This window comes from Pelodiscus sinensis, chromosome 26, assembly GCF_052426305.1.
Source record: "Pelodiscus sinensis isolate ZL-2025 chromosome 26, ASM5242630v1, whole genome shotgun sequence".
Lineage (NCBI taxonomy): Eukaryota > Metazoa > Chordata > Testudines > Trionychidae > Pelodiscus > Pelodiscus sinensis.
The window spans coordinates 8,150,774-8,178,027 of NC_143077.1; the positions used below are offsets into that span (position 1 = coordinate 8,150,774).

At 39.1% G+C, this 27,254-nt stretch overlaps 1 protein-coding gene across 1 annotated transcript; it reads right to left on the bottom strand.

The window, feature by feature from the left end:
- Positions 1-1,413: 1,413 nt before the first annotated feature.
- On the bottom strand, positions 1,414-27,126 carry PSMB2 (proteasome 20S subunit beta 2). The gene is made up of 6 exons (XM_075909053.2): positions 26,925-27,126; positions 22,703-22,825; positions 20,010-20,080; positions 6,653-6,815; positions 5,115-5,164; positions 1,414-1,638 (listed from the first exon to the last, which is right to left on the bottom strand). Exons 1-6 carry the CDS (start codon positions 27,013-27,015, stop codon positions 1,531-1,533), a joined length of 606 nt encoding a protein of 201 aa, XP_075765168.1. The 5' UTR covers positions 27,016-27,126; the 3' UTR covers positions 1,414-1,530.
- Positions 27,127-27,254: the final 128 nt, after the last annotated feature.

Sequence of the window (27,254 nt, forward strand, 5' to 3'; positions counted from 1 at the left end):
AAGTGATTGGGGGTTTTGCCATTGACTTCAATAGAGTCAGAATTTCACCCAAAGCATCTGTATAGCTCTCACGATGAAGCCCTAGTCTCAGGCGTGGGGTCTCAGTCATACTGGAAATACAAATATGTTCAGAAAAGGGCACTTCTGTAAATCAAGAATGCTCTGCAAGTTAAGATGGCCAAGTCTAACTTGGCCTTCTGTAAGAAGGATCAAGTAACTGTATGTGGAAACTAGACCATGCTGAAAATACTACCCACTGTAAACAATTTTTCACATACCTGATCATTTCTGATCAAAAGCACACATCTCACATGTCCAATCTGAGGATTCTAATCAAGTATTTAACTGTTTATCAGAGTTCAAAACTGGCCTCTGAACAGAACATTTGAAATGGCTGAAAACAGCTTAAGCTTCCGATTCAGGTAATTCAAGTATTTGAGTGAACTAAGAGCCTTTATAAAAGTTCAAATCTAGTCCAAGATTAAACAAATGTCAGCCATTAGATAGCAATTATCTGAGACAGTTTCATGATAGACAATATGGCGATGCATAATAATTAGAATGGAAACACCATCTCATTCTGAGACAGATTAGTGATTGTTCTCACGGAATGAAAAAGGCTCTCTTTATGTAACATGGAACAGTTCACAGAAGATCCATGAGACACACAAGTAACATTTATGTTTCCTAAGTATATTCTAGTTAAGCCCAATTCAAAATAAGTGTTGAAAATGGATGCATCTTAGCACGCATTCTTTTGGACACACTGACTTATGGTGCTCACCGAATTCACGATTCATCCTAAAATATTATACTGTTATATTTAGGGTGGCTAAGATCCAACTGGCAAGCAAAACAACACTTTCCAGTAACTGGATTTCTTCTCCAACAGCTGAGCCATAAAGGATTCTAGTTTATGCCGATATTCATTTTTTACTTCCATGTATACTCTTTTCCAAAGAGCCTCTTCCTTCAACTTGGGTCTAAATAACAAAAACAAGTCCAAGAGAAGTATATTAAGACATTCTGACAGTTGACCCCTTTACTATAAAATTGGAGAATTTCTTGTAGCTCTCCTATAGATCAAGTTATGTTGTCTAACACAAGCGGAACATCATACCAACTGCTTGCAGGACTGCATCACATACTGAGAAATGGATGACGGATACTTACCTACTGAAAGGGAAAATTAGCATTTGAACAAAAATTTAAGAAGGTAGAGACTGGAAGCAGCAAAACAAGAAGCTGAGAAAGTACAGAGACCCAACACTAATACAAGGGCAGACCAGCAAGGAAAGAAGTGACAATCTGCATAATCATCGACTGGCAATCCCAGAATCCTTTCTGCAGAGTGACGACAATTCAATTTTCTTTGGGAGAAAATGGTTAATGGAATCAATTGGTAAGATTGGCTATATCAATGTCAATCTTTATTTGAAGACTCCAAGTACAGTACATTAATTATATATGTCAAATGAGTAGAAAAAGCCAAAAATGAACTGAAAGATTTCTCTGGGAAGATCCAAGGGGTTAGGATGACACTTTCAGAAGGGGTATGTTGTCCATTTCATGGATGCCGTCTTTATCAATGAACCGGACGCTGAAAGAAGGTAGGTTCAGGATGAAGCGTTTCTGAAGCTGTTTAATAGAGAGAGAAAGGGGAAAGATTTGTTCAAAAAAAAAAAATCTTTTCTGAGAGAGAGACACACTGTTACACGTTCCAAAAGTTTAAGTTTCTTCCCTTCAGTTTCTGTCCTGCTTTCATTTTGTTTCTTTGCCATCTCTGGACACCAAAACTAAGATATGCCTTTCATATTCCAGAACCCTTGACTGTGTCCTCCATAGAAGTCAATTTGGAAATTGGGAGGGTTTGAATAGTTACCTTAAAGAATTGCATGAATTTTACAAGTAGAAAGAAATCACACACAGCACCATTTTAAGCTTACTGACTTGCATAAGCAAACAAACATTTTATTCTGTTCGAGTTTTAATATTTACCTAAAATTCCTTTTCAACAAATCTGAAGTAGGACTAAGAATCTGAAAAAAGAGGCTGCACACCGCTGATGTAATATGTGTTAGATGAACTTGCCATTTCCAAATTTATCTTGATATACATCTTAAAGAATGTGTCTTAAACTAGTACCTAACAAGAGAACCACTCTGCTGAAAAATTAACTTGACTGTGTGCCAGGACTAAGTATTTACCAGGTCCCCACTGTACACACTGCTTGGGATATAAACGTCAGTCAATCGTGCATGAGATGCTGGAAGCATGGGCTCCCTTTCCCACAGTGCCTGTTATTTCAGCATGAATTCTCTGTTCTCTAAACAAGATTTTTAATTCCAGTGAAAGTGGAGAAGATGACAACCATTTTCTACCATTGCATTTAGATATAGCAGGCAAACATTTGAGAGGGGCTGAGCTCATTTGTTTATGATGTATTTACATGTGTAAACTTCCCCACCCAATATGCACCACATACGAGTTAAGGTCAGAGCTTTTTTTTAGGCAAATGCCGACATCACCTTCAGGGTAAAACACTTGCTGTTTGCACTTATTAGCTCATATTGGATGGTCAGTTTGATATACAGAGGATAACGCCACTTCATCTTATTTGAGTGTAGGACCCTTGATTATATAAAATAAATGTGGTATTGTTTGTTCTTTTTATCAGAATGAACTGCACTGAGTAAAGAGACTCTGCTGTCACGTTATTTTCTTTTGTTATTTGTATGTTTTCAATTTTTGTGTTAGGGTGCATCAATATAGTAAGCACTTGTGACATTTTTGTTTTTATTTTTTAGTAGTAGTGACAACTGGTGGTACTGTGGTAGGCTGACAGACCAGTGACTGAGACAAAGACAGAGGTCAAAATGTCAGCAGGTCCTGCTCCAAGTAGCACTGTCTGGTAATATAGTATCCCCCCCCTCATGCTCCAAGAGTATTTTTACTTTACAAATATTTAATGAGCAGACTGATTTCTATAAAAACAGGTTCTGCAGTTCTCAAGGTATATTCAAGGCAGGACCCTTCAAGGGTGGATTGATTTAAAACAAGGTGATTTAAGTCACAATTTAAATCACAAAATAAAGTCATTGATTTAAATCAAGTTACCAAATACAGGGGGTCCCCGCTATAAGTCACCCCGGTATACATCCGTTACACACTAAAGTCGTTGACGTTTGTAGGAACTGATGTGTTATAAGTCCTCCCATTCCCCGCTATAAGTCATGCAAAACACTCCCCCCCGCCCAATTTGATTAAATGGAAGTCAGCCACAGGGGAAAAAAATTCCTTGCTTTAAGTTGTTTCACTATAAGTTCAAGTTTTTTGGAACATATCTTGGACTTCTAGCCAGGACTCCCTGTAAAGACAAGACTGTCTGTGCTTAGAGTGCATTTAATTTTGGTGTAAGCCCCATTGTACTCACTGGCACTTCTGTTTTTTGAGAAAACAAGTATAGAACGGGGTTCCCTTGGAAAAGGAGTTATACTGAAGTAAAATAGGGAATAGCATTTCTGGCATCACCGTTATGGTCTGTGGCCATGATATTCCAAAATAAGAGATTTGCGTTACACAACGTAAAATTCCAGGAGATACCACCACATAAGCACAGAACAAAAACAACCATCCTGTCTCTCTCTTTGCAAATATTACTTTTTAGTCCGCTGAGAAATTGAAAGCCCAGAGTTTTCAAGAAGCAAGAGCTAGTAGTTAGGGTAGACAGACTAGAGCAGGGATGAGGAACCTTTTTTGAGTTGGGGGCTGCTGACTCTCAGAAAAATCATTCGGGTATACACACAAATAAAAAAACCAACAACCCACAAACCCTCACTGATGTGGCCCCCGACTAAGGAGAAACACTCCCCACATTGCCCTTGCATACCACAGCCTAGATGGGCCCAAGCTGGTAGATTTTCTGTGGTCCAGCCCTACAGGTGGGTTCAATGGGAGAGACTGGGTCCCTAAGACTCAGGAGCTAGATCTAGGCAAGCCAGAGGCAGAATCCCACCCATGGGCCTTGGATTCTCCACCCCTGGAATAGAGCCGTTAATTCATTTTTACAAGATGGTAAGTGTAGGTGTAGAATGTTTGTGATGAGATTTAATTATAACTTTTAAAATAAGAAATTTAGTGTTTATTGATATTTTTAAAAAATTAAAAATATTTAAATAACGCAATCTAATTTTTTAAATAATATCTATTTTTATCCACCCTGGGACACCATGATTAATGCACATTTTCAAAGCACTTTTACAATGGCATACAAAATTAAGAAATTAGTTGAACTTTGCAGTTTTTGTTACATCTCAGGAACTATGAGCTCATCAGCACATGACAACAGCAAAGCTACTGTCTATTTATCAATCTACTGAGTTACCGTGCGAGACTATCCTTTCAACTCACTAGATGTAAGAGACATGTAATGGTCAGAGAACAAGACACCCTTTTTGGGGATAGGGTTGGGCAGCACTCAAAAGTAAATTTGCAACCTTACTCATTACCATAAATGCTTGTAAAGACTTCCGCAGCAGACTTCTCCCCAGTAAAACCAGTTCACCTCTAACCTCCAAGAAACAGTAGTACTGTTCTTCTAAAGAGTTATGGTGTGAAAAGGATATTTTTGCTATAATTGGAGGAGATCAACTGCTTCAATGCCAGAGATCAAGTTACTATCTGACTTGATTATTCAACTTATGAACTAAGGAGAGAAAGTAGCTTAAAAAAGTGTAATAGAAAAATAAACTTACCACAAGCACAGGATAAGTATCAGAAGGTTAAAACATTTTAGGCAGAAACAACATAAAAAGACAAAGTCAAGGGCTGTCTACATCAATATTATGGTTAAGTATGGAAGGACCAGAAGTAAAGAAAAGCAATTAAGCTTAAAGTTTACATTCTGGAGGACATGAACCATACTAAGACAATGTAAGTACCCACAAATCCTTTTCCTCAGTAGCTGGTTCCACATCTGGCCAATGTATATTTATTACTCCTTCTGGCAAAGGCAGGAAAAAATGTGACAAAGGAACAGGAAAAATATCAGCAAATCAAGGCAAACAAACATTCCTTTCTCAAGATCACATAGGCCCAAGTCTTTGGTGACTCACCTCCTCTAGACATTTCTTTAGGAGCTCCACTGCCTCCTCGCGTGTGATACCTGAAAGAGAAAACACCCACAGATTGCTTTAGTTAAAGGCCATCTCTCTCAAGTCAATCTTTTTATTAAATTTAAACAACTTTTCAGCTGAGCACCAAAAAACTTCTCCGCAGTTCACAGAAAACACATTCCATATGTACTGAGGATGCCCTGCACTGAAGCATTCGCACTGCAACAAGCCATTGAGAATCGATTTGTTATACCAATGGGAAGCATGACGGAATTTTGCCTCCCATGGCCAGTGACTGGGCTTTGGAGAAGTCCAGCCGTCTCTCTCTTCTTGAGTTTATTATGGTTTTAAATCAGCTCCATCTGTCCACAGCCGGCTGCAAGTCAGTGAAAGTGGGCGGGGATTAGTTTTAGTGCTACGTTCCCTGCTGGGTATTAGTTTTAATAATGGGAAAGGCACGTGTGTGATGCCCCTGCTACTCACACGTTAGGATAAAAAAAAAAAAAAATCAGCATTCAGTGAGGATGGCAAACTGTGACAACATATTGTACTTAATTATTTTTCTTTTGGAAGGGGTGGGGAAAAAGAAGAAAGGCAGCATCGCTTCCAGGAGACACAAGTAATGAAAAAATTACAGAGATGGATGCTTAGCATGCATTCAACTTGATTCAAGTGCTTTTGTTCCTATCTCATGCCCGCTGCTCAGGTGGAATAAGTTTTAATTAGAGAAGAACTGCCAGATTCCTGATACATTGGTTGCAGGAAGAAGATAGAAATATTGCTAAAAGAAGGTCTCTGCTATGGCTTAGCAAACAGAGAGGCTTAGTTTGGATGTTATTAAAACACTGAGAGCTGCATATATACAAGGAATTATTACTACTGTTTAGTGTCTACATCAGAAGAGGCCATCACAGTTTGGTCTCTGGCAGTGGGAAGAGGAAGCAGCTCTGTGCAATTTCGCTCCCTCTCCCCCAAAGCCGGGGGAACGGCAACACAGCGCTTCTCTGGAGGCTTTTCCCCCACTGACCCTATAGCAGTAAGGAGTGGTGCCTGGGGGAGGCAGGGACTTGGGAACCATTTGTGCCTGTGAGAGTGGGGTGCCAGATAAGTGCCTCATCTCCACCCCCCTTCATGCACCTTCCTTCCCCGATCTCACCCCAGCACCCTTTAGGATCCACAAAAATTCGTTAAACCAGAATACCTTATTTTTCAGGATCACCAAATGAAAGAGGTTCAAGTGTATTAGATTATGATAGTCAAGAACTAACAGGTTAGTAATTAAAATTAAACCACTTCCTTACTTTAAAACGGGGCGGAAAAAGTCTAGTTTCACTGCAGCCTCCATTTTTACTGAACAACTTTGTCTATAGATTTTTAGATCTTTATTCCTCAATATCTAATTTCTGTGCCTACCACAGCATCAGAACTGGGCAGGAGTGAGTCAACAATTCACAAATTCAAAATTTCTCCTTATTAAGCCTTTGTTTTACTAGTTGGTAGAAGGAGAATTGTTTCTTTGCCACAAGTTTCATACTTACTTGGCTTGTAATAGCGGTCAAGAATACTCAGGGTTAGGAATGCACCATATCCATGTGCTGCAAAGGGAGCTTTAGCTAGGGCTGCAAGGTAATCCATATAATAAAGTGCAGGGCCTTCATGCTCATCATAGCCAGCCAGAAGTAGATTGACATGGTAAGGGGTCTGCAAGCAAAAATATAGAGTATTGATTAATGCAGCAATACTAACCAGCCTCCTCTACTGTCCCCCAGAATGTGTAGAGAATGGTAATCCAGCCCATTTCAACATGCTCCTTTGGAAACAAAGTGTTCCTAACAATTGTACAAACGACTACTGAGGAAAGTATTTGTATTAAAAATCCTTAAATGGCTCGAGTTTTGCTGTTGTGGGGAAGCAAACTTCTTTGCTCACTGTATTCCTCCAAGTCGTGTAAGACACTTTCCCTTCAATCTGTTCCTTAGAATCCTTTCACAGTGTTTCACTTTTATGGGGACAAAACAATTAAAACACTTTCGCATCACACTCTCTCAACTAAATGCTGGGATTTTTTACTGTCAGCATACAATCACAACGTGGACTTTTTTGGCCGGTACAAAGTTCCTGTTAATTTAATATGCTGTTTGTTTAGTTACACTAAATTAATTACACAGCATTTTAAGCCAGTATGAAAACAGAACATGGTGTGAACAGTTTTATATATATAATGTTACATTGTAACATTAACTGCCAATTAGACTTTTATTCCATGTACCAAGTTAAACCTCTATGACCTTACTTTCAATTTGCTTCCATTTAGATTTCAGAACCTGGCCCACTTCCTCTTTATCACAAGATCAAGATCAAGATAATCAAAGTTTCTTCCCATCCTTATCACAGACATTTTTCATATTTTTGTCTTTTAGGTTTCAGAAATAGTTTGACAGATGCAGAGAATTAAGCGTTAGCCTGCTCCAGTTTAATTCTTTCCTCCCTATTCTTGTTTAAGACTTTAAAAGCAATCCATTAAATAAAGATGTTTTCATGTTTATTCTTTAGCCAAGACAGACCACCCAGTTCCACTAATACAACCATGTCTTTTACTGGATTATAAATACAGATCTAGTAATTCTACAAAGCCCCAGGAGTTTGCATAATGTTTTATACGGGTTATCATTTTCTTTAAAACCTCATGTATTCTTATTGCATTTTCCACAGTGGGGAAGTGGTTGTGTAAACACATAGCTATAGATATACCAAACACATGTGAACACATTATAAATGATTTCATAGTGCATATACACACACAAGATTACCAATTGGTGATGCATAGGCTCATACAAGGACTACATGGAATCACCATATGCTTGCTTAACACTTTTATACTTTTAGTAGTTCCATACTGATTTCAGTACTTGGCATCAATAAGAAACTGACACTACACATAGTGTGTTCATTAGATTTTCAGAAAATTTAAATCAACACCAGCCAGCCAGAATAGGGATGAACAACATCTACTACTAGTGCCAGAGAGCAAAATCATTTTGAAAATCTGGGATATGTGTAGCCGGTTAGAGCTTGTTTCTTACATAATTGAGAATGTAAAGTAAAAAAGATTAAATTTTTAGGAGCAAAACTTATTTCCATCACTGTTCTACCGAGGCTATTACCTGGAGTTATTCTGATTCCTTCTATGAGACGTTATTAAACAGCTTTAAGCAAAATAATAGGATAAAGGTATTAAATAATGGGGTTAACATTAAGTTGAGACCACAAAATCATGATAGTAAAGAACATCACTTGATGCAAGTACAGGCTGAACCTCTGTAGTCTGGCACCCTCAGGACCTGACTAGCGCTGAATCAGGGAATCTGCCAAATCGTGGGAGGTCAATATTGTCTAGCATCATTACCAACACTTCCACTGCTTACCAGGCTCTTAGAAGACATTTAGGGGTAAATTAGAGCTAAGTAACAGCACAGAACATTCACAGAAAGGACTAGTGGCTGTAAAACTACATGGAACCACGGTAAAATGGACATCTGGCTAACTAAAATAATGCCAGACCACAGATGTTGCCATACCAGAGAGTGCCAGACTAGAGAGGTTCAAACTATATTAGACAGAACTTTGAGTTAAAATATTTTTAAATAGAATTAGAGTGCTATAGTTTGAATACTCTTCTCACAAAAGGAGGACAGATTGATTAGCTTTCCCATTTCATGAACCATATACTTATAAAACAAAAATTAATTCACTCAATGTTTTTGGACACAAAAGCAATTTAGTGAAATATACACATTTTAAGGGTTAGTCTCATGCTTAACAGGCCCAGCTGCAACCAAATACTGTAGTACACCATATGAGTCTTATTGGTTTCTACTTTCATCAGAAAAAATAAGGACAGAAAGCAAAATGACAGTCTCATTTACATCCAAAATATAAATTTATAAACCAAGACTGTTTCAATCATTCCAGAATCAAGTTGCTATACAAACGTATTAGTTTAATGAGCCTATGTATTATCATTTATTTATGCTTAAACATCTCATGCACATCAAAGTTGGCATTTAAAAGCCATGACACGCAGCACAGAAGATAACTCACAAATTATTGTGCTACTTCGAATTACCAACTTTTGCATGTGTGAGAAGCTGAAGCATAAATAAGTGGTGTCACAGACTAATTAAATCAATGCAGCTGTGTAACAACTTGCAGTTTCTAAAATTCTTCTGCAGAAGCCCAATGAAACATCTTTTGCTTGTTTTTTTTTTATTTCAAATGTAAATAAATCTTAGACTCTCTCACTACTAGAGGACAGTGAGGCCCAAATATTAGATAATTATTTTCACACTGTATTTATGATTTCTGTATTCTTTCTAACTGATTTTAACACTGAAACTTACAAAGAAATGCAGTATTAAAAGGGCATTTTCATACATCATGTTGGGGAGTAAAATTCATGTTTTCCAAGGAAGAGCTCTCTCTTCAAGCAACATCTTTTTCTGATATCTAAACTCACCATTGCTTCCCACTGCAGTGTCCACAACATTTATTTAACTGCTAGAATTTCCAGTATGTCATGATCTTGTTTCAAGTGTAGCAGTTCAGGACTTGGATGTGAAGTCCTAGCAAAGCTATATTTTGGAAAGTGGCACTCTAACGGGGAACTGTTCTGTTAAAACCACTTCACTGACTTGTAAATATACCTATTTTCATATGTGAATGTTTAAAGAGTTTAAATTGCTTAACTTAAAAACACTGGACGACAAGTAAATACCAAACTCCATATGTGTTGAATGACACGCTCCTGACCAATCAGCCCACAATACTAAAATCAAATCTGTTCCCCCCCAATTATACTGCAAAAATCATGCAAAATACAAGCCTTTCAATACCCACTAGCTGATACTCCCATTTGCCAGACACAGTTGCCAAACAAATAAAACCAAATCTTACAAATTATCATCTCAAATAGTTTTTACCCCTAAAAGGGAGGAGGATCTAGAGACGCCAGAAGTCCAGTAGGAATTTTACATTTTCTATGGCCAGGTCTACATCGCAGCTGAAAGCTGGCTTACGATACACAATTCCAGCTACATTTTTTACGTAGCTGGAATCAACGTACCTAAAACCTAGCTTTGGCACTGTCCCCACTGTGGAAGGTAGAGAGGAGAAATGCTCCCATTGACTTCCCTTACTCCTTGTGAGGAGTAGCAGTCCCGGCATCAATTGGGGCACACTCGGCATTTGACTTAGCAGGTCTTTACTAGACCTGCTAAATCAAATGGAGGAAGATTGATTTTCTCCATAGTCTAGATGTGATCTACGTAAAAATTAAGATCACAGTATGACGACAGGCAGCAATACAAATCCCTAAGAAAACCTACTTATAAGCATTAATGTTATGCTTTATAAAGACACTTGTTCTAATCTTTTAAACCTTTCTATGCAACTGATCATCATGGCACCTTAACATAGATCAGCAACATCTTTGCTAGTCCAGCACTTGGGTCCCAACTCTTCTATGCCTGGTCTCTCAACTCAGTGGTTTGAAACAGAAAAGTGCCAAGTCAGATATTTGTTAAATACTCTCTATATTGAACTTTAGTGGCAGAATGTTTATCAATTTCAAACGAGGCATGGGATTTAGTTGCTAATTAACATGAGCAAGATTTCTGAACTTGAATGTTACTGTGATTACAAAGGTTTAACGTGAGAAATGATGGGCTAACACTTTTGGGACTGAGGAAAAACAATGCATTTTTTTTTGTGTCTCAAGAAAATGCAAGCTTTCCCTTCAGTTAAAGGAAATATTTTTCATCGCTATCTAGCTTTGCACTCTATGCCGTTGGATTTAAAATAACTGCAGTGATTAAGAAGAGCGTGAAATTCTTCAGAATTTACAGCTGAAGAGAACAGTTGTGAGAAATACATTGAAACAACAAGATCAGCGATGGGAGGCTGGGCGGTGACAAGCAGCGGTGTGACATCTGGCGGAAACCAAAGTCACAGCAAGGGGGAGAGAGAGGTGGGCGTGAGGAAGCATCCTGCCAAGCGTGGACAGCAAGAGAGGAATTGACAATCTTCCTTTGGACTAAGGCCAGACCCTGCCACCTATAATTACACATAACATCACAACGAGAAGCTGCAGTTTAGATTTTTTTTTTAAAGTTATTTTAAATGATGTGCAGCAACTTAATATGTTAAACATTCCAAACTTGGCACTGGCATTCCCAGCAGGTAAGTCATCTGGGAGGTTGAGGAAGGCAGTGGGTTGAGAAAGGTAACACCAAATTCTTTCTGCCCCATGTTGATTTGTACTGCAGCAGCCATACAGGAACCGACAAAAGGTCTTTTCAGAGACTCAAAAATACATCAAACATGGATAATGGTAAAATGGGTTCTTACCTGTGAAGGTGAATACCCAGTGTGAGGAGCACAGCATATCAGAAGTGATCAATCAGAATTAAACACCTTCTTATCAGTACAGTGCTGATAGTTCAGCCTTGGAGACACTTGCTATAGAGTCCTTTACACCTCCCTAACAGCGTAAAGGGGCCCTAATGTGAGCGAACACTGGCAGAATAGTGTTAAAGGTCCTTTCCATAAATGAAAATCAGGTTCTAGGACTCCAATGGACAGTGTGAATTCTACTCTGAGCTTAGGCAGGGTTCCACCAGAAATAAATCATGGTCCCCCACGTCCTATACACTAAGGGTATGTCTACACTGCAAAGCAAAAAAAGACTATACGCTTCAATTTGGGTTTCAAATCTGATTTGCCATGTCTTCACTGCTATTGTAACCTGGGCTAAGAACACACTTTCCTTTTCTTTTGTAGTGTAGATGCACTGTATTTGGCTTTGATTTCACATTCCATGCAGAAAACTCAAGACATTGTCTACTCAAGAGTTTTAAACCGTTTAGTTTAACTGATGCAAACCCATGCGAAGATTTTTATTTTGGTTTAAAATGGTTTTAGTTCAGCTGTTTCTAACTGAATTAAGCTAAACAAAAATAAGGCAGGTTCAAAAACAAAACAAGAGCACAGACAAAAACAAAACAAAACCCAGCATTAAACTAGTTTAAACTTTTTTTAAAATTCCACCTGAAAACGAAAGCAGCACAAATGCACATGTAGACAAGCCCCAAGTCCAACTGCCATTAAATGAAATGTCAGTGGGTAAAGTTAAAGATTTTACAAATATCTGTTACAGCTATTGCTATGCATCTTTAAAATTACAATGCAACACCACAACCTTGGCAACCAGCATATGGACACAGCAATTTTTACTGACTGAGAATTCACACACAATTAGACAGAATGTGTAATCTGCTCTATAGGTAACAATGAACACTTTTTAAAAAAGCGGCTTAAAAGAAACCCCTCCAGGTTTGAGAAAATTTCTCTGGAACAACCCATAATACATGGGATCTTTACTGCAGACAAGTAACTTCAGTTTACAGTGGTTTAGGGTCCCTCAATACAATATATTCTATCAAAGCTTGGAGGCCTAACCGAGCTACACTTGATATTCACAGTGCAAAAACTTTGATAAGACAACCCTGTTCTGAGCCACCACTTCAAACTGTCTCCAAGGTTTTCAGTACTATTTTGTTGAGCTCCGATAGGCAACTGATCTATTAAAAAAAGGTATCACTGTACTTACAAGTTCATGCAATTGTTTACATTAATACACCTCCAAAAGTAAATACTGTAGTACTTTTAAAATCAACAAGAGTTCAACCTCCTCAATGTATATTTCTAAGCAATCCTAGCAAAATATGTGTCCTGCAAATGATCTATGAAAGTAGGTTGCACATCAAGGCCCATATTATAAAACTGGGTCCACCTGACATCTGACTGCATGGATTAGAACCTAAAAGGATAAAGCTACAAGATTATGGTTTTATACTGATTTTAATTGAGTAAAAGGATATTAACTGCATTAGAAGTTCAAGCTTCTCCTTCGAAGGCTAAATGGTACAGGGTGAATTTCCAAGCCAAATACCCCTGGGATACCAATACAAAAAATGTTCTTTTTGACAGGATAAGGACTGTAATATCAGATCTCAAAAACTTAATTTAGCTATTGTCCATCTGCAGAGAAAGAGATGGACCATTTCCTTGTTGCTATATATATTTTCATACACCAACAGCAGCTCCAAGTTTGCATGCTTTCTTGTTAAAGGCGCTGCCATATTGTAATTAGAGTGGTTTCAAAATTTAATGACTTAAAAATGCAACATGGCACAGATGCCTTATTATACCAGCTAGTTAACACAGTATTTGTTTTCTCCATTCATTTCACTTGCTAATCCAAAATGCTGTCTCTACCTAGCAAATAAAGCTCACAGATTAAATCACTGATGGTCCAATGGCAAAATGTAACCCCTGTGTTTGCTAATCAGTGGTATTTTTGAGGAGAATTCAGGCAATATTTAATATTGTGAAGCAGACTCCACATGTTGAAGCAGAATTACATGCTGCAAGGTAAATGTAGCAAGTAATGAATGCTAAACACTCAGCGAGTGCTAGAAATATGAATAACTATGATTGCAGAGCATTACATTAATGCTGGATCATCCACAGAGATCGACAAATGAATTCAAACTAGCTGAAGTGGTAAGGGATACAGATGGTGGTTAACAGTGTAGAACATGCTTCAGTTTGGGTTGGGCAGTAACACTCTGGAAAACCTAGCAGAACACTGTTTTAATATAACAGAGACTCAAAATATACTATGTCAGTTGGCGAATTTCTTTGGAGTAATCAGCGAAAAACACCAAGGCTCCTGAGTTCCCTTCACTGTATAACATGGAGAGCCACAAAAAAGCAATGAAGGGGAAAGGTTACATGAAATGTCCCCACTCTCCTCCCCATCTGGCACTTTTGTGAACACTCTGCATATCCTGTAGTAGTAGTAGTAGCAGCTGCAGTGGCGCAAAAAGGGGCGGAGCCAAACAGGACAATCACCAAGCTCCACCCTCTCCATACATTAGAGGCCACAAAAACAGAGATTGGTTAATGCAGCTCCTCTGATCTGGAACCCCACTGAATAAGTCACAGCATAAAAGCTTCCCAATATCAATTGTCTAAGAGGGAGTAGGGTGGGAACAAAAACTGAAAGGGCACACAGGAAGAGTTCCTATGGCCAGAGCATCTTTGGACTGGGACATACCACAAGCGAGTGACAATCTGAAAATGTTCTAGTTTTACCCCTGCTTGCAATACAACACCTATGAGGCCCTCAAAGTAGGAAAAGGGAGAATGCAGCCCCGCCACACATATAGTCCCACAGGACTATTCTGTCCCCACTGTATATTTTACCCACCATCTCCATTATTTCCTATGTGAACACGTCAATTACTAGTTTAACAGAAAATTGGGAGATGGATCCCTGTGTTGCATTTCTGACTGACACTACTCTATGACCTTGACCAGGTTGCTTCAGCTCTGTGCTCATTTGTACTATGAGGATATTATTTATTCACTTCCCCTAAAGTAATCGGAAATCTCTGAGGTGTGTATGTGCAAAGTACTGTCATAAAATTAGACCAAGACTTCAGCAACAAAGTTGCACCAAGTAAACAGCACAAGTACAGTACTTAAACTCCCAGAAGAGTTTGCCATATATATTTTCTAGTCACTAAATGGTTTAAAGGCTACTACACATTAATGACCAAATGCCCAGAAGTCCTGCTCATACTCAACTTTCTTCCTGTTCAGACTTGTATTTTGTAACACTGGTTAACCAGAACAAACCCCAGTAAGTGAGGTCTCCCAGATACATGTGAATGGGGCCCAGGACCTTTTTGGCACAGAGCCATTTCTTAATCTATTTGGAAAGAAGAGGATAGTCTTGAGAAGTATTCTGGATTTAAGTCACCACTTTCCACTCAGTTTTAAGTCAAACTGCTTCCATTACCAGATTCTCAATAGCTCAAACAAATGGGGTTTATTCTACAGATAAACTGACAAGAAAAATTACCTATTGGTTTTAGAGGTAAAGTTACAGATTTAAGACAGTTGTGTGAGGTTGACATGAAAATCCTTAATGAGTAGAGATTCAGAAAAATTAGGGATGGAGTAGACATACAGGTTTTTTTTAAAACAAAGCCAAAAATCTTTGATATAATATCACTATACTTCCAGTGGGGATATTTAGCACAGAAAAAGGGATTTCTGATCTCAGCAGGCACCTAACTGGATAGCACACACTCTCGAGGAGTGAGAAAGCAACACCTTCTCACATACAATCCCCCAGAGAGAGGGGATTTACACCTGAAAACTCATAACTGTATCAGCACTGTGATGGGCAAAACAGCAAGTTAAAAAAATCTGGTTAATTTAAACCAGCTCAGAGTTCAACTTCCCTCTTCTTTACTGAGACGGGACTGTGACTATAGCCTGGCTCTTCCTAAAGGCTAGGCGAACATGAACGGTAGGAATTTTGAGGCTATACGTGGAGGAAAAGGTAGAAGGGATCATGGATAAACTATACCCAAAAAGTTGGGGTAAGATTATACCATAAAAAAATTAGGAGATATCTTCTAATTTGCCTGCTCTCCTGACCCCAAAGTTAGAATAATCAGAGTTTGGAAGGGTCATCATCTTTTATAAAGCTCCAGCTTCAGGTGTTCAACCCACTAAGGTAACATTTCCCATTGCCAGATCTAAACAATCTACGCTTCAAGTATCACAGGTTTAAAGTATTCACTTAGGTCAGTACAAAGCAGAAACCATATGCAATTCAGGTTCAGTCACAAGTGACTTTCTAAGATATTAAGAAATAAATGGGGTTTCGACAAGACAAACTGCTTTAGACATTCCATTCTTGGCTACCTTAAAAACCTTTTCATATTAGCCTTTCCAAGTATTAGCTGTTATAAGCCAACGGTATATGTTCAACTTAATTTGCAGGGAACTTCCTGCACCTTGCTGTGCATCAAGATGAAAACATACTTTTAAACCATTAGTAAATACCTAGTCCCTCCCTCTTTCCCATAAAATATAGTAATATATATATTTATTATGTTTTATAGAGATCACCAACAGCATTAGTTTAACAGACTCCCAGAATCCCATGTGAATGACTTCTTTGTATAAAGAACTACTAGTTATATTTTTATTGATTCTAATTAGGTCACAATGGGTACAGAAATACAACAAATATGTGACAACTGATTGAGCAAAGAACATAACTAACTGATGCCAATGTTTGTAACTGCATGTTGAAAGTGCTGCACCTTCATACAAGCACTAAGTGCTAAGTTTTAAAAGACGACAGTGTTCTCCCTACAGTATAGAGATCTCTGTAGTGTGACAGTGGTGTCAAAGTGCGCCATTTGCTCGGGGGCATTGCCATCTGCAGCAACACAACATTTTGTCTCCGGTAAATAAACACATCTGCCTTTGCCAGTGTCCTCCCCACTGTGCTGCCCATCTGGAGCAGGTGAGCTGGAAGGCAAGCCTGGGCACAGGGAGGAGGGGGGATGCAGGGAGGATCAGGCCTCAAGGGACATGGCACATAGAGGAAGAAGACAGTGCCGCATCATGTCACATCCTGCTAACCGCATTTGCCAAAAAGCATGTTAAATTACCCTCGTTAGCGATATTTTTATCATATGTAACAAATGGCTGTCTGTGCTTAAGTGGGCAGGACATTCAAAGTCAATTTCACCTATGCCATCTGCTCTGAAGGTCCTGTGACCTTGAGACAAGTAATCAGCCTCTTACGCAATTGACAGACAAGGCTGTACATGCACAACAGAGGGAGAAGAATTACAATACTGCAGCTAATGTCACTCATGGAAATGCAGAACAGCTCCAGGCAAATGTGAACATTTGAATGAAAGTCACAATAAGTACCATTTTTATAGGACTAACATATCTACAGTCGAATTTGGACAGGCTTTGTGTATGGATGGGGCCTAACAATAGGACTCTCATACGGGCTGGAGCCCAAAACCTTAATACAAATATTGAGCACTATTTGTAAGTCTGAGAAAGGTTCCCTGGGAAATTTCTATAAAATGCCCTAGCAATAAAAAAAAAAAATTCCCCTGCTTATCCCCATACTAACATAATTGCTCAGCTTAATTTATAGCATCAATGCTCTTGTTTTCCCACTTTTCTCTTGTGTGGAAAGCATACATATATCAGACAGAGGACTGCTGAAATCCCTAATCTCATATATTTAGATACCACTTTGCCCTTCCCTAACAACTTCCAGCAAAATATTTATAGCACTTGACAAGCAGTTAATTAAGCCTCCTCTCCCTATGAGGTAGCCAAGGATTACATATTTATAAGCAATACCCATTTCACAACTGGGGAAAAGTGATGCACAGAAGTTGATATTTGACCTTCAACATGTCACACGGCAAGCCAAAAGCAAGAGTGGAACCCAGACGTCCTGACTTCCTCACTAAAATTGCCAAGCATCAAAGGGCACTTATATAAGGCATCTGAATGATGAATGACAAAACAGTATTTATTAGCAATGCTTTGAAATATTACCTTAAGGAAGTCAAGTCATTGCACTCTGCTAATTAAAAAAAAAAAAAAAAAGCAAGCAGCTTCAACTTGGTTTTGGTATTTACAGAAAGCTTCATGTCTGTTTACAAAAAAGGGCTTGTTTTGCTAAGAACATCAAACAGCTTTGCTCTATTAAATCATTTTGGGAGAAGATTAAACGGATTCAATGCATTTGCATGAGAAGTGATGGCCTTATCTCAATTTTAAAGGGGCTTAATTCACTTAGCTGTCTGATATTGATGACAAAATATTACTGGTACCAAAAAATCTTAACCCTGTAGTTGTATTAGTTTATGATAAGTGAGGTGATAGGCACTTTACAAAGAAAAAAAGCAAACCATAGGCTACAATTTCCATACAACAGACCATTTTGGTGAGGAAAAACCTATAGTTAAAGAAGGAAGAGACCTCTTGATTAGAGTTCATCCATCTGCAAGTGAAAGTTATTCTCCTGCAATTCATATTGGGTAGTTAGCAGACATTTGGTGCTCACTAAGGCTTTGTCTACATGTAAATGTTTAAAGAGCAGCTGCACTTTAAACTGAAAGTGTGGCAATTGGGCATTTTCTTCCAGTGTTAGGATCTTTCTCCCAGCACTATGTAAACCACCTCCATGAAGATAGGGTCTAAAAGTGCTGGTTCAACCTCGTACTTTACAGCACTGTAACTTGCTACACTGAGGCAGGAGTACTTTTTCATACTCCTGAGCCAGAAAGTTACAGTGCTGTAAAGTGCCAGTGTAGACAGCTTAAGGCACTGGATTCCGGGCCATATCGTAATTTCTATCCCACACTTTGAAGACAATTAACCAGATCATGATCAAAACATCGTCTTAAATTTTTCATAGGTTCAAAGCCTCCATTCGTGGATATTCCTTCTATATATTTTCCAACATATAGGGTGTGTCTAGACTACCGCGTTTTGTCGACAAAAGTGGACTTTTGTCGACAAAACAATACCAGCGTCTACACTACCGCTGAGTTCTGTCGACATAACGTCGACAGAACTCCGCGGTTTTGTCGACGCTGGTAAACCTCATTTTACGAGGCAAAACACCTTCTGTCGACAGAGTTCTGTCGACAGATGGTGTTATTGCCTGTAACGTTGCGTCCAGACTACGGAGTTCTGTCAACAAAGCGGCTTGCTTTGTCGACAGAACTCAATGTGTCTGGACGCTCTTTGTCGACGGAAGTTTTGTCGACAGTATCTGTCGACAAAACTTCCGTCGACAAAACGCGGTAGTCTAGACGTACCCATAGATACAGATCATCAAAATGGACAGTAAGCTGGGCTAACTCAAGTATCATTTGGGGAAAGATATTTCTCGATATTTAAAGTTTTTTGTGTCCTTAACATGAAATGACAAGCAAACCTATTATAAAAGTAGGTAAAACTCCTATGATAGATAACATTTTACAGAAAATGGAATAGTTGTCGATATCATCTTCTTAGAACTGAACACGATATTATTGCAACTATTATTTAACTACTAATACAGGAGAACCTTGATTTGCCAAATGTCTCCAGGGTCCCCAAAATAATAAGGGGTTGTTAAAATGAGAACATGAAACAACTAACAAAAGCAAACCAAGATGGACAACATGAAGCACTATTATTGTACAGTAATTATTTATTTGTATCACTGAAAATATTTAGGACATAACATAGCACAGAACTATAATGAAGATATGAGATCCAACCTTGTGGTTCCTAACACACGTATCTCATAATAGTATTATTTTTTTAGATGCTTTGTGAGGCTTATGTTTTTCAGATAAAGCATTTCAGAAATTTCAGTTTAAGAAAGCCAATCAGATTTGATTGTACACAAGTTACACCAAACAACTATGAGGCAAAAATCTAAAGTTATGCTAAACGGTAAATTGCTAAAATGATCTGCACCAAGCATAAGAAGAGAGCATGGAATTATGAAGTGAAAGTGAATGATATACTCAGATAAAAAGGGAAATATCTTCCCCCATCCCTTTTGTAGCAACAAAACCTGATTGTTCTTAAGAGTCTCAGTGCCACATTACTCACTGTGGGAAGCCTGTGGCTTCACTAACTTAGGCCATACTCAAATCAGTCGCTTGTTTCAGAAGAATTGAGAAAAACTTGGCCAGTCACATGTTACTTTCATTTTTATTTTGTGTTTTCTGCCCTGGAGCACTCAGTCATGTGAAAGCACATGTTTAAATTGTGAGCCCACGGGGAAAAAATGAAACAAAAATATTGCTGAGAAAAAAAAGCTGTCACAGAAGAAAGGGACGTAAGGAGGGAAAAGGGCAAACATAGTGGTTGATTCTGCAAGGTCTTAGTAACTCCAACCATTGCTATCATGCCTCAGTTGTTACTTACCCGACTGCGTAGGTAGTCGGCCAGATTTCTGCGTGTAAAGTTTGCTGCTGCAGTAGGAGACAACTCATACCCTGAGATAATGAACAAAGGCATATATGAGGACATTGGAGTGCAAATGAACCATGCTTATTACTTTTTCTCCCGCTATTTGTTTCATAATAAAACAGGAAGGCAACATGATTGAGGGCAATCCCATCTTCCTATTCTGGCTCTGAGAACTTATTTATTATGTTCCCTTTACCCGTCTACATTTTTCCAATGTTGATTGACAATAATTATACTGACCTATAGCAAATGGGGCTTAGTTTTCAAATAACTCAGATCTATAAAGGGGTTCAAAATATAAAGCACCAGAAAAATAGAGAATATTACATACCCATATTCTGAATATTTCTTCATACAAACCATATTCTAAAAAATGGCACACAATTAAACGGGGGGTGGGGGGGCACTTGAAGAGGAATAGAGATGTTTTTCACCCAGGATCTGAAGACAGATGGAAAGTTTCTGCATTTCTGCAAATCACAGGGTATGCCTACACAGCAATTAAACGCTCCCAGAAGACTTGGGTCAGCTGACTCTCACTGAGGGGCTATAAAATTGCTGGGTAGATGTTTGGGTTTGAGCTGAAGCCTAAGCTCTGGGACCCCCTGAGAGCCCAAGTCAGCTGACCCTTGGTCTGCCACAGCTGACCAAGGTCTTCAAAGGCCTGGACTACAGAAGAAAAGGCTCTTGACTGACTAGCAAGCTTGTGAGATTGGGTACATTCTGAAATGAAGGTGGATTTTTTTTTGTTAAAACCAATGCTTTAGACATGCAATTCCATTTTAATTTATAGAAAAAGAGACTCCGTAAAAAAAGCAGGCTAAAGGTTCCACCACCCGTGACAATGAATAAAGAATCAAAAGACAGATTATTTATAGAAGTCTTCAAAGGCACTTGATCAAAAGTCCATGCTAAGAAGAACAGAACAAGTTATTACATGATATCCTGGTATCATCAGAACTTTTAACTTGCCCTAAAGGATAAAAGTTTTTACTAGCAATCTTAGCTTTTTTTTTTCCCAAGCAATGACAAAAAGTGCTCAATCTATTGCTTCAGAGAGTTATAAACAGTGGACTTCACTAAAATACAAAAATACTTTTACAATTCAGTAACAATTCATCTATATCCTGAGTATATGTGAACCAAAGATTATTTAATTAAGAGCTGAACTATTTGCAGTCACTCTAGAAATTCAGAAAGCAAAAAGATCGTAAAGAAAAACTGCTCCTTTTGATAGCTCCTTATCAAGTCAGTACAAATCCAATCACAGATTTGAACATATCACAGGAGGTGATCAGTGCTTGAAAAGGCTGGAGGAAGACATTATAATGAATTGCACATAGCATATTTCACTAGAAGTGCTCTGCAAACTAGTTGCAGTACTCTCGCAAATGAAGTATCATCTTCTCTTTTTGCAGAAGGAGAAATTGAAGCAGAGAGGTCAGATGATGTGCTCAACGATCACACAACATCAGAACTTGCAACAGACACCCAGATACCAATTATCCTATCCCTCTCTTTCTAATAGCTAGACCATCCTCCTGTTTTGTACAGGCCAAAGTGTGCTGATTCTGGTGTTGCTCTATTGGGGCCTGTTGCTTTTAGGGAAGGGAATTTTTTTTAAACCTGATTTAATAAATGAGTTATTGAAACATATACTGAGACATTCATCATTCATATATATTCAGTGGGAAATAACTTTTAATTGAAAAAACAAACTTGGGTGGATCGAATGTGAAGTATTCAAGCCCCTAACTTACCTATCTTGCCCTCTTTACCATATTTACCTCTGGCTATGTCTACACTACGCAGCTTTTGGCTACAAGACTGCATCGATACAGCCCTGTAGCTAAAAGTCAGCATGTACAAATGCTGTTTGTCAGCACTTCTGACATCAAAATACTTCTAGCCCCAAGTAGCTTTTGCTACGTTAGCAGGAGAGCACTCCAACCAACAGTGCAGCATTCACACTTGCACCTGCTGCAACCAAACTTTTGTCGTTCATGGCTGTGTGTGTGATTTAAGCACTCATGAAGGACAAGTTTTGTTGATCAGTTGCAAGTGTAGAAAAAGCCTTAGCCCCTGTAAGTCAGAAACACACAAACTAGACAGACTTTAAGAAAATGAAGTGTTAGCACTTCTCCCAAACATCAACTTGAAATAATCTAATAGTTTTTTTTTAAAAGGACAATAACTTCATTAATCACCACTCCTTATATCTGAATATTTTTCAATGACTAGAAGAAACTCCTTAAAATTACTAAAACTAAAAGAGTTAGTACTTTCACAGCTCTTATATATAATGTTTGCCCTGTTGAGAATCTATTTTTCCTGTTTGTGCCAGTTCTTCAAACAGCAACAAGAGCAAGCTTTTAAAAATGATTAGCAGTAAACTGTGATTGTAAACCCACAAAAACTCGCATGGTCACTAAGGCACAACATAATATTCACAAATATATTTCAGTAAAATAAACATACAACATTTCCAGCTGTCCTTTAAACTCTCAGTAACAAAGATACTGAGCCCCTAACAACATGCCGGCATATTAGCTCACATTCATACAATTACAAAACATGACATCTTGTTCTGATTACACTTTAAAACAAACCCAGTAAGGAACTGTTTTGAGTTCTAGTTTTATACTTACCATTTCTCATTTTGTAGAGCTGAACATTTTTCTGGATGTACTCTGCAAACTGCACAGTGTCTCCAGCTTCCCCCACACACAGCAGTAAGATCTTCTCACTCATTTTAAACATCTTATCATGGTCTAGGCAGCAAGACAAGAACACACATTACAGTCATGACCAAGAATATGCTATATTACCAATACCATAGCAGTTTCACAATGTATTTAATAAGTGCCAGGTTAAACGATTTTCACTCAATTATGCTAATCAAAGTGTCCCAACTAAATTACAATATTCACCTTCTCTCAGTTTTCCAATTAAATCTGTTGAAGTGTTCCTGTGTGCCATTAAATATCTGCTGTCACAATTCAGAGAAGTGACTGCAATTGAGTGGTTAATGTAATACCCTCCATCTACTCTGTGAATGAGTGTATGGCCCAATTCGTGCAACTTGAATCTATGCTTACAGCCCATTTACCCGCATGGATCACTCATGGAAACAGTGTGTCTCAACACAAGAGTCTACATGTGCAGTTTCAGGAACAGATTCTGGAGCTAAATTCTGAAGTGCTTTGACAGTCTTCAGAAGGCAAGATGCTACAGAAATGCAAGGTGTTACTCATGTACCAAGATTGGTTAAAAGTGCACAAAGACAGAACAATATTTTTAAAAAAAAATAAAGTATTAGCTCCTTCATTCTATTCTTTATTCACCAATAAAATATTCAAGATGTGATAGTGTAATTATGGGTAGAGTTGAAAAATGTGAACTCATTAAGCAAAGAAAAGTTATGAAAAATGTAGGATCAAAGCGTACAAAGGGATTTCCCTTTTCCTAAGATAGAAAAGGAGTCATTTGGACAGACAATGCTTGACAAGCAAAAGCCCTTCTTTTAAAATATAGGGTAATCAATGCAATATCTGAACTTTGAACTTAGCAACAAAATCATTAAGCAGACCAGAATTCTTCCCTTGAAATCAAAACTTTAAAACTGTAATTTTCTGAAGCATTTTTCAAATCTCATTGATGACAACAAAACTATAGAAACATAATTTTGTACTATCCCTAATACTGTAATCTTATCTGACCACCAGTCTGCTTTAACTAGATAAGATAGATAAATTTTCAAGCAGCTGCTAGTGCCTAAGGAAAAATGCTTCTCCATATTCAGGCTTGGTCTACAGAACAGCAGTCTAAATCTCCATATCTGAATCTCACTTTCACTTTCCATTTACTAAATACTGTTAAATAATCTTCCCTGGAAACCATGTTTGAAAGCTTCTGAAATGTTACAATCCTTTAATAGGATTTGGAGAGTATTATGGAGTTGTTAAATACTTTAAAAGTTGCTTTTGAGCGTTCAGGGGTTGCTATTCAGGATTGATCATGCTCTGTAATATGTTTACACTTTGAAGGGAAAAAAAACACTACCAGAAATATTGTATATCAATACTACATATAGGTTACAGTTTTTCAAACTAGGATTAATAAATCCCAGATGTCACTATGTTTGCTTGAAAAGATTAAATCAATTCCAACAAGATTTAAACACATTTTACAAAAACTTTTTTAAAAACCTGACTGTATTTGGTAATTTAGAGAAAAGACTGCAATTTATTGCAGAGATTTCTCCCTAACTTAGCATGTTGTTTATGAAACAGGAATACTACTTTTCTTCATTTTTGCAGACATTAAATGAGGTATAGCAATCAGATTGGCTACACTGCAAGATCAATGTCTCCAATTTCATTGAAATACTCCCAATATTCAAGGGAAAGGAATGATGTTTGGCTCGCTTATTTTTAAAGCCCCAGCTGCTGGATTCATGTGATTAAACAAAAAATATTTTTACATAAAGAAAGGAAGTTTAACCCTCCTGACTGAAGAAAAGCACTTGAAAATGGAACTGTGTTAACATAAAAGTTCAACTGTGAATATCAACCCTGAAACCAAAGTCACATTAATAACTTTAGTTTTGGGGGCCCTAGCTCCTGATTTCCTCAATACTTGTGGCTGACAATACAGATCTAGTAACTTTTTAAGAGGAAAAAATTATATGTGGCACACGAACAGCTGACAGCACTTAGTTCTATATTAGCGAGGTAAAACAAGTCCCACAAACATGCATTACTATGCTCATGAGAACAATCCCACTGACTAATACCTAAGCCCTGAAACCTGGCCTGCAGTAAGGACATTTTAAGGTGTCCCTGCCATCAACTATAACATCAGTTCAAATGAACTACAGGTAAAGTTGATAGGAGTCCTGTGGTGTCCAACCAGTTCTGAAGCAGACTAGCCACATTCAACCAGCCTAATAGCCACATGTGGCTAGTGCCTAGTGTGTTGGACACCACGTACCTAGACCCATTTTCTACCCGTTCAGATAGGTTTGTTTTAGTTAATGCTATTAAAAAGTAATAACAGAAACAGATCGAGTCATGGAAGCCTTGGTTCCTCCTGGTTCAAATGAAAATTAAAATTTCTGAAGGAAATATATAAATTTTTCAAGTGCTGACCCAGTCCATTTCCATTGGATAATGACTCAGAAAGGAAGTAAAACCCTGGAGTAAGTAGTATCTGTACTCTTCTCCCAACACTTGAGTAGATTATTCAGAATGCTCAGTATTCTAGCAACAGATTTTAAAATAATAATAAAAAAACAGAAGTGAAAATCCACAGGCTTCTTTATAAAACCTAAAGATTACAAGAGCTCATAGTAATATTTTTCCATCTCCAGTAATGTTACATTACTCCAGTGGTTACATTCACACAACCTGATGTTAATTCTTTTGGTTTCACTCATTTCTCTCAGGTGAGCAATAATGAAGATTTTTCTATTTGAAAAAACTTAGAAATGGGCTGACAATTTGGTTCTTACATCTTCCAAGAGCTAACATCTAATGCTTTACAGATGTTAATTTGATTCATTTTTAATAACTCTCAATTACCCTTCCATTTCTCCTATGCGGCTTCTCATGGAAGGGAAGAGAACCACATAAGTCAAGGGGAAAAAAATCATTACGCTGTTAGCCATGAAATCTATTCTTAAAACTCACCCTTTGGTGTGATACCTATGCATCACTCCATAATGGGTAAAGAGTGGATGTACTCTGACTACTGCTAATTATACCAGTTGGGATAATTTCACTGATACCTTGACTTCCCTACTGCTTCTTTTCCTCCATTACTTGCCCCTCATCCTATATGTACATACTTTATGATGCTGAGATAGTCTTCACTCTCATAAATGTATACACTGCCAAATACAGGGGAATCCTAACCTGGGTCTCGAGACTCTACTTCAAGAGTCTGAGATGACAAATTCATGATTATGCTGTAGAACTAGTAGAGAATGCATACAAATATCTAAAGTCACAGAAGAGAAAATAGAACATAAATTGCTTTTCTTAAATTTTCTAAGCCATGTTTGCTACATAGAGGAAGTACCTTTCCATCAGGAAATTATCAACTGCACAAGTTGCTCTTCGGGCAGGAGCCATGCTTTCCTCAGTGTCTGCACTACATGCAGCACAATGGAACCCTAATTCTCGTCAAAGCCCCCTGGGTTGGTTTCACAATACACCACTATATATCTTGAGGAATACCTTATTTTGCAGAAGATAAAGCAAATTCCGTCAAGTTCTAAAAGCTAGCCTGTTTCCCAGTTTAAAGGCGCATAAATAGCAAGTGGTGACACAGCAGCAGGTGCACAAGAAGAGCTATAATCAAGGGGGCAGGGATCTCTCAAGAGAGCTGCACACCTGTGCCAGAGCCCTGGAGTCTACATCAGAGGCAGTGAGGGAAAAGAAATCTTCATCTACCTCAACCCCCCCACTCTGAGCACCGGTCCCCTCATCCCGCCCACCTCAACCCCCCCCTCACCCCGAGCAACGGTCCCCTCACCCCGCCCCCCCCCCCCCCTCACCCCCCCCCCTCCCCCCCCTCACCCCGAGCAACGGTCCCCTCACCCCGCCCCCCAACCCCCCCCTCAACCCCCCCCTCACCCCGAGCAACGGTCCCCTCACCCCGCCCACCTCAACCCCCCCCTCACCCCGAGCAACGGTCCCCTCACCCCGCCCACCTCAACCCCCCCCTCACCCCGCCCCCCCCCGCCCCCTCAACCCCCCCCTCACCCCGCCCCCCTCAACCCCCCCCCCCCCCCTCACCCCGAGCAACGGTCCCCTCACCCCGCCCACCTCAAGCCCCTTCACTCCAAGCAACTGCCCCGCCTCTCACCGTGCTTCATCTGGACGATGCTGGAGGCCGCCACCGTGTCGGAGGCCAGCAGGATGTAGTCGGGGCCCTGGATGCCGATCAGGTACTCCATGGCCGGGGCGCGCTCTTCCTCTCAGGCCCGGGCCGGCGGTCGCTTCCCTCCCTTCGCCACAGCGCGACGTGACACAGCGAGGCCGACCGACCCGGCGCGCGGCGATGACGCAGTCACACGGTCTCGCGAGAGCGCCGCCTGAGCGCGCGGGCGGCGGCGGGGGGGGTGCGGTCAGGTGACCTCGGGCGCTCCAGCCAGGGACCTCTGCCCCACCCCCCACTTTACCCAGACTCTGCCCT